Source organism: Eulemur rufifrons, chromosome 7 (assembly GCF_041146395.1).
Source record: "Eulemur rufifrons isolate Redbay chromosome 7, OSU_ERuf_1, whole genome shotgun sequence".
Classification (NCBI taxonomy): Eukaryota; Metazoa; Chordata; class Mammalia; order Primates; family Lemuridae; genus Eulemur; species Eulemur rufifrons.
This window is the reverse complement of record NC_090989.1, coordinates 122,900,243-122,908,704: the sequence shown is the minus strand read 5'-3', so window position 1 is coordinate 122,908,704 and position 8,462 is coordinate 122,900,243. Positions and strand designations below refer to the sequence as shown.

The 8,462-nt window shown below is 38.8% G+C and overlaps 1 protein-coding gene and 1 pseudogene across 1 annotated transcript in view; both read right to left on the bottom strand.

The window, feature by feature from the left end:
• Window positions 1-1,458: 1,458 nt before the first annotated feature.
• On the bottom strand, window positions 1,459-2,549 carry LOC138388055 (chromobox protein homolog 3 pseudogene; annotated as a pseudogene).
• A 158-nt stretch (window positions 2,550-2,707) lies between these two features.
• The window catches only part of ACAD11 (acyl-CoA dehydrogenase family member 11), an 82,735-nt gene continuing 76,980 nt past the window's right edge, over window positions 2,708-8,462 (bottom strand). The window contains exons 18-20 of the mRNA XM_069475420.1: window positions 6,025-6,141; window positions 5,049-5,158; window positions 2,708-3,554 (exon numbers count right to left, since the gene is read on the bottom strand). Of these exons, the coding sequence (XP_069331521.1) occupies window positions 3,440-3,554; window positions 5,049-5,158; window positions 6,025-6,141 (342 nt within the window). The 3' untranslated portion in view covers window positions 2,708-3,439. The remainder of the gene's footprint in view (window positions 3,555-5,048; window positions 5,159-6,024; window positions 6,142-8,462) is intronic.

The window sequence follows — 8,462 nt, the reverse complement described above, 5'->3', positions numbered from 1 at the left end:
CTCCCCTGGACAGGCACAGCTGCCCCCTTGTGCTTCCTAACAGTGTTGCTAGAGGAAGACTGTGACCTTTTTGTGTGGAGCCTTGTGGTGTCTTGCCTGTCTGGCAATCTTGAGGCCCCTCCTCCTTGGTCACTGACCGCTTGGCAACCGTGGAGGGGTCGTGCAGGGAAGAGCCCTAACTGGTGAGCTCGCTCCTCCCTCCCCTCTCCCTGCCATGTAGTTACTATAAAGGACGATTTCTCATTTTAAAATCATGTGGTTTCAAGCATATGGCAAACCTGGCAGACTGTCCCATGCTCAGTGACTCCCGGTGACAGCCTCAGGTGACAGAGCCCTAGAAATGGCCCTGAACCTCAGGAGCTTACAGTCCATCAGTTCACCCACCATGTCTGGGGCACTGATCTTGGACTTGATCTTCTCATTTTACCCTTTGGAGACTTTTTTCCCTTTCAAAACAATCCATACTGTTCTTCTTAACGTAATTTTATCTGAATAAATTCAGGGTAGGAAGAAAGGTAAGTATGGTTCACATGGACCGACTTGCTCTAGGGCTGGCCAGATACGTGACAACAGATTAACTGAAATAAATCAGCAACCAATTCAGCCCGCTTTCCTCAGACAGCGAAACCAATTACCACAAAATTATAAGTACCAGACATAGCTTTTAATTCTGATTGTTCAAAAACAATCCTGATTTCTTCCAAATCACAACTTCTAAAATTAATAGTTTGGGTTATAAGGCTTTATCCACTTTAAATAAGGATACTTTATAAAGTGCTTTATTGTGTTTCACGCATTTCAAGATGTTTCTACATGGCTTCAGTGATTCTCAGGACAAACCCTCAGTAGGTACAGGTCCCCTAGGAATAGAAAGTTAATCTCAATGTGGAGAGAGAAGAATGAGGTACAGAGAGGTTAAGGGTAATGGCAAATGTTTACAAGGGCCGTACAACACTCCAAGGGTCAGAGGCCAGGCCTTTGTCAAATTCCTGCTCTCCACCTCCACCCCCACCCCAAGAAAAAATTTAAGTCATGATTGAAAGAGTCTCTGGACATCAAAAAATCATGTGATGTATATACTTTCTAACAAATTTAAACATTTTTAGGAATAAAATACTTTATTTTAAAATTTAAAAAATTACAAGGTAGTACCTCCTATGGTATTCATCTAAAAAGGTAACAAGTAACAGGTGAAATCAATCTTAATGTTATTTAATTCAATATATCTAAAATATAATTTCAATGTGTAACCAATATAAAAAGTATTAATGAGATATTTTGCATTTTTTGCATGCTAAGTCTTCAAAATTACCACATTTTGGTACCAAATACCCATGTATTTTATTTTATTTTATTTCTTTAAATCAACAATCAACATTTATTTTTTATTATTTATTTATTTATTTATTTTGTATCAAACTTGATTTATTAGATGTAGTTATTTCTTCACACTTGTAAATCAAAAACCAAGACCCAGATTGTGTGTATATATATAAATATATATAAAAAGCAATGCAAACAATTATTGAGCTTCATCTTCTGGACAAGAATGCCAAGTTAGTCTCTCTTCATAAAAAGCAATTACAATTTGAGGACACTTCATATTTGTTTCTTTTGCCAGCACCAAATCTGCCTCATCTGACTCTTTCCATTTCATAAGAAACATTAATTCTCCACTGCTATCCGTGGCACCAATTATTCTTTCAGGATCAAGACCTCTGGCAAAGCCTCTTGGTTTGTCAGCACCATCTCCTTTTTTCTTTGATTTGCTTTCGTCAGATTCACTGTCAGATAAAGATTTTCTTTTTGTACCATCTTTTTCTTTACCAGCTTTTTGAGAATTAAGAAATGCTTCAATTAACTCTGGACAATCCAAATTTTCTTCAGGTTCCCAAGTATTGTCAGCATCTGTAAATCCCTTCCACTTCAGGAAATACTCCACTTTCCCATTTACTTTTTCACCAATACTTTTTCCACCACAAATTCTTCAGGCTCTGCCTCTTCAACCTTTTTACTCTTCCCATTCTGTTTCTTTCCCATTTTTTGCAATGTAGTTTTATTGGAGGCCATTTTTTATTGCAGACTTGAAGAGCTATTATTCACTGCCTCTGAGCTGCTCCGGGTCGCGGGTCTATGGCATCTCTATTTTTTATTTTTTTCATAGTAAAAAATTTTAATGCATCTCTGTGATTGTGAGACTAGACAGATATGCAAAAAATTATTAAGGATATAAAGTATTTGAATAATACAATTAATAAGCTTGATTTTAATAGACATATACAGAATTCTGTACTGAAAAACTGCAAAATGCATATTTTTTAGACATGTATGAAACATTTACAAAAATTAACCCTGTATTATACCATAAATTGAACCTCAACAAATTTCAAAGAATTGCCAAATACCAATGTATTTTATACTTTATTTTTTTGTTGGATGCTAAATTTTCCAAGTACTTGATCTGTATTTAGATTTCATAAAATTTATAGTTGAAAAAGTAGATTCCCATACCCAAATTATTCCAAGCATACTTAAACGTTTTCCAATAACTCAGTTGAGAATTGATATTTAAATTAAAATTTTTAAAAACTGAAAATTCAGTTCTTCAGTTGTACTAGCCACACTCCAAGTGCTCAAGAGTCACATGTGGTCAATGGCTATACTACATGGGACAGAGGTGATGGAAACAGCCACAAGCATGTTTGCACTGGGTGTTGTATTAACATAACGGCATTCACAGCAGACTGTCTTTAATCTCTTCTCAAAATGAAAGAACTTTCTTGTAGCTCAAACTGTCCACTGTTCTCATAAACATTTTATAAACAGTTGAAATGGTTCTTAATAACATTTTCTCATAGGATACTATGTTTTCTAGTAAACTTTAAACTGCATTCAGATTTTATGCATAAGTGCTTCCTGTTGAATTATGAAGATGTGTACAATTATATAAATTCTAAAACAATCCCATCAGTCATACTTCTCTCCAGTGTAAACATTAGTACAAAGTATTAAACTAATCCTTAAAAAGAAAGTATTAAAAAGGGGTCCCATTCTATTGTTTTCAAAGTAAATGATGAAATATTCCCAGAATTATTTACTTACATGGAAAATTCCTGAAAATCAGAAAGTCAAAATATTTTTATGCCTATGATTTTGCTCTTCAGTTTACTTCATGATCTCTTTACATGTTATATTTAAAAAGCAAATACTAAACCACTTGGGCACTAAACTGAATGACAATGATAGAATTTCTTGTTTAACTTAAACCTGTACAATCCTTGAAATTATAAAACCCACTGATCAAAATAGATGCTAAAATCTTTACCACAAGTAATTAACCCTGTGCTCAAACTGCTGCAAAAATATGAGAGTCAAATGTTGGAGTCAAGTAAGTCCGTATAAAGGAGAGTTTTGGCCTGGTATGGCGGTGTCACTCTCCTCACATCTTGGCTGTCAGCCCTCTGGCTTGGTCCCGCAGTTCCATCCTTGCGATGGCTGAGAGGTGGACTTCATCAGGCCCATCTGCTAAGCGCAAAGCTCTAGTGACAGCATACCTGAAATAACAAAAAAAGAGCAGGGATCATGGGAGTTATCAAAGAGGAACATGATAGTATCAGTCACTCTGATTCTAAGCCAAGACTATATTAATTCATGAAATCCCATCAAAGTAAGAGAAAGAGTACAAGGAAAATCAAGGAAAATAAGCCAAGGGGCTTCTGAAATGCTATTTTATTTATTTATTTATTTACTTTTATTTATGTTTTTTGAGACAGAATCTTGCTCTATTGCCCAGGCTACAGTGCCACAGTATCAGCCTAGCTCATGGCAACCTCAAACTTTTGGGCTCAAGCGATCCTCCTGCCTCAGCCTCCCAAGTAGCTGGGACTACAGGCGCATGCCACCACACCCTGCTAATTTTTTCTATTTTTAGTAGAGACAGGGTCTCACTCTTGCTCAGACTAGTCTCGAACTCCTGAGCTCAAGTGATCCTCCCGCCTTGGCCTTCCAGAGTGCTAGGATAACTGGTGTGAGCCACTGCACCTGGCCGAAATGCTATTTTAAAGTTCCAATTTGGGAAACTTACATGGCAAAGTACAGTGGGGTTAATCTTGTTCTTGGGTTGCTACAGGTTTCCAGAAGTTGCTAGAATTTAGAGATCTCTTAGGTAAAGCTATAGGCAGTGAATGGTTTGATACTATGTATTTAGTTCTTTCTTAAGGTTAAAAATTGGTGAGGCATGAGACTCTATCTCCAGTATGATACACAAGGTGACACTGTGACTGTGTGTGGAGATGGAAGGCTGGGGAGTGGAGACTGTTCTTTCTTGCCCCCCAGTAATCAGAATCCGGATATAATATAGTCACTGGTATGTACTGCTGTGAATTCAGCTGCAGCCTCCGGGTGTGGGTGGTAAACTGTACTAAGCGCACACAGCCTGGCTCTGGGCCCCTCTGGCTGTCTCTGCACCGCTCCCTCCTTTCTGTTTCAGAGCAGAACCCCATGCTGCATCTATAGCCTGGAACCCTCAGGGGGTCCCCTCACTGTACATTTTAACATAATAGAGTGAAGTGATGATTCCAATCATAAGAACAACTATTCTTGGTGCTGAACTCTATATTAAAGTACCTCTAACACTTCCTTTAGCCTTCAGTTACACTTTAAAGTAAGGTAGTATCTTTTTATCTTTTTTTTTAACTCTAAGCCTATCAAATGTAGATGGTTCTTTTTTTTTTTTTTTTTCCTCTGAGACAGGGTCTTGCTCTGTCACCCAGGCTAGAGTGCAGTGGCATCATCATAGCTCACTGCAACCTCAAACTCCTGGGCTCAAGTGACCTTCCTGCCTCAGCTCCCTAAGTAGTTGGGACTAGAGGTGCCTCCACGACACCTGGCTAATTTTTCCATTTTTTGTGGAGACAAGATCTTGCTCTTGCTCAGGCTGGTCTTGAACTCCTGGCCTCAAGTGATCCTCCCAAAGTGCTAGGATTACAGGCATTAGCCACCATGCCCAGCTACCAAACGTAGATGGTTCTTAAATGACATCTACTCACATGTTAGCCAAAGGATAGTCTTGGGAAACGCCAGCACCTCCACACACCTGGATGGCCCGATCTATAATTTTGCAGACAGCCCGTGGGGCAGCCACTTTGATCATTGCAATCTACATAAGCAAGATATGAAAAGAATGCTTCTTAGACTAGACACAATGTGGCAGAATTTGATACAATCTGTATTTTCTTTGTGAAACCAAACAAAAATTTTCCCATGCCCAAGTCAATACTAAAACAGGATCTTTGATGAAAGCCAACAAAGAGTTCCTGCTGTAACCCAGTTAACGACCATATTTCAGTCAATACAGATCCTCTGGAAAGAGACATTTCTTCCAAACATTTTATTTATTTATTTATAACTTCCCTCATTTCCAAGAGAATGTCAGGCAGCTGATAAATCACACTCATCACCATAGAATCATAAAAAAAGTTCAAGGGTCTTTGCTCCACAATCAGTTTTCTTTTAGCAATTTTATGGGCTTTTAGAATTAAACAGTTATGTCTTTATTCCATATAAGCCAGAAACCTAAGAGGGCAGGGGACAAGAGGTGCCTTTTAAGAAACATTCGCTATGTGGCAGCATCATGCTGAGCATTCTATATACATCATCTTGGTTACCCTTCACAAGAACCCGAGGCCGTAGGCAGAAAGCTTAGGTACTTTGCCATGAGGCTAGCAGTGAGTGGCATAGTGCGTACAACTAATTCCAGGTCTGTATAAAGCCTAAGATTTCCCTGCTCCTTGTTGCTGTATCTCAAGGACGCTGAAGATATTCTGCATCCTGAAAATCTTCCCTATAGCAGCGAAGTAAAAGGAAAACTAGCAAGTGACAGACATTCATAATCTGTAAGCCAAAATCACATGGGGCTTCCAATATTCTGAGTGCCATCAAGGTACCATGAAAAGTGAAATGCCCAGTGGGTAGGAGAACTGGAGGCGGCTCAGCAATTGGTGGTCCAGGGCGGGGGTATCTCACCTCCTTCTTAGCGCCAGCATTGCCCAGAGTGTCTATGCTGTGGGCGGCTTTCAGGGTCAACAAGCGGATCTCCTCAATGGCAATGCGGCTTTCAGCAATCCAGTGAGCCACAACCTCCTGTAGGGGAGCAACAGGCAGCAAAAGGAAGGGAGAGCCAAGGCACATCTGATATCCACATGTAACACACCCTGTTTAGTGAACACACCCTCTAGGATTGTTCACAAGCCTCACTCTACATATTTTTAAAAATGGAAGAGTTAATTCATTTGATAAATACCAGCCTAGCCACACATCTGTAGAATGTTACAGTTAAAATTAGAAGATTTTAGGAAGGAATTTTATTTGCTCAGGAAAATCATTTATTTTGAATATCTTAATGTCTCAGGTCAAGATGGCTGGTATGAGCAACTGTCTAGTTACCCAAGCAGTCCTCACTGGCCCTCCTCGATGCCAATCATATGCTCTCATCGAAACTTGGCTAAATGTACGGTAGTGGAGCTGCTTATAGACAAACTAGGTGAGACTCAGCACAATTTCAGTGTGGGGATGATCCAGCAGTCTTTTGTTGTGTTGCTACTGTTATTTACTAAAAATGACCATTTTATCTGGTTCTATGAATTTTAACACATGTATACATTGTTATAACCATAGGGCACAGAACTCTTTCGTATCCCCACAAAACTCTCTGGTGCTGCCCCTTTCTAGTCACACCTTTCTCTCATTGCTAACTTTTGGCAACCATTGCTAGGTTTGGCCATCACCAAAGTTTTGCCTTTTCCAGAATGTCATATAAGTGGAATCATATAGATGTATTATTATTTTTTTTTTTTTAGACATGAAGTCTTGCTTGTTGCCCAGGCTAGACTCAAACTCCTGGGCTTAAGTGATCCTCCCACCTCAGTCTCCCAAGTAGCTGGGACTACAGGTGTGCGCCACCACATCCAGCAATATAGCATATATTCTTTTAAGACTGGCGTCTTTCACTCAGTGTAATGCCTTTGAGTTGCATCCAAATTGTTCCATGTGTAAACTATTCATTCTTTTTTATTGCTGAGTAGTATTCCATTGCAGGGATGTATCACAATTTGTTTATCCATTTACTTGTTGAAGGACATTTGTGTTGTTTCCAGTCTTTGATTATTAATAGAACTTCTATAAATATTTGTATGTAGGTTGTGGTATGGACATACATTTTCATTTTTTAAAGCAGACACCAGGAGTGGAACTGTAGGGTCAATGGTAAATGTTTATATGAAGCTGTCAAACAGTTTTCCTGAGTGGCTGTGTGTTTTGCATTCCTACCCGTAATGTATGAGAGTTCCAGTTGCTCCCCAAACTTTTAACACTTGGTATTGTCAGTACTATTTTATTTAGTCATTTTAACAATGTATAGAGATATTTTATCAGCATTTTAATTTGCATTTCCCTAATGGCCAATGATGTTGATCCCCTTTTGAGGTGCTTATTTGCCATCTCTATATCCTCTTTGGTGACATGTCTGTTCATGTCTTTTGCCCATTTTTTGACTGGCTATTTGTTTTCTTACTGCAGTTGACCCTTGAACAATGTGGGATTTAGGGGTACCAATGTCCCACACATCCAAAAGTCCGAGTATAACTTTTGACTCCCCCAAATCTTAACTACTAACAGCCTACTGTTGACTGAAGTCTTACCAATAACATTAAAAGTTGATTAACATATATTTTGTTTGTTATACATACTGTATTCTTTTTTTTTTTTTTTTTTTTTTTTTTGAGACAGAGTCTCACTCTGTTGCCCGGGCTAGAGTGAGTGCCGTGGCGTCAGTCTAGCTCACAGCAACCTCAGACTCCTGGACTTAAGCGATCCTACTGCCTCAGCCTCCCGAGTAGCTGGGACTACAGGCATGCGCCACCATGCCCGGCTAATTTTTTTTTGTATATATATATTTTAGTTGTCCATATAATTTCTTTCTATTTTTAGTAGAGACGGGGTCTCACTCTTGCTCAGGCTGGTCTCGAACTCCTGACCTCGAGCGATCCACCCGCCTCGGTCTCCCAGAGTGCTAGGATTACAGGCGTGAGCCACCGCGCCCGGCCTACATACTGTATTCTTATAATAAAGTAAGCTAGAGAAAAGAAAATGCTATTAAAAAAATCATAAGGAAGAGAAAATATATTCACTATTCATTAATTGGAAGTGGATCATCATAAAGGTCATTGTACTCATTGTCTTCTCTTTATCCTGGGCCATAAAACAAACCTCAACAAATTTAAAAGAATTAAAACAATATATAGTTTGTTCAGTGACCACAATGAGATTAAACTAGACATAAATAACAAAAAGAAAACAGGAAAATTTCCAAACCACTTGGAAATTAAGTGACACACTTCTAAATAATCCATGGATCAAAGAGGAGTCTCACAAGAAATTAAGAAATACATGGACCTGAATGAACA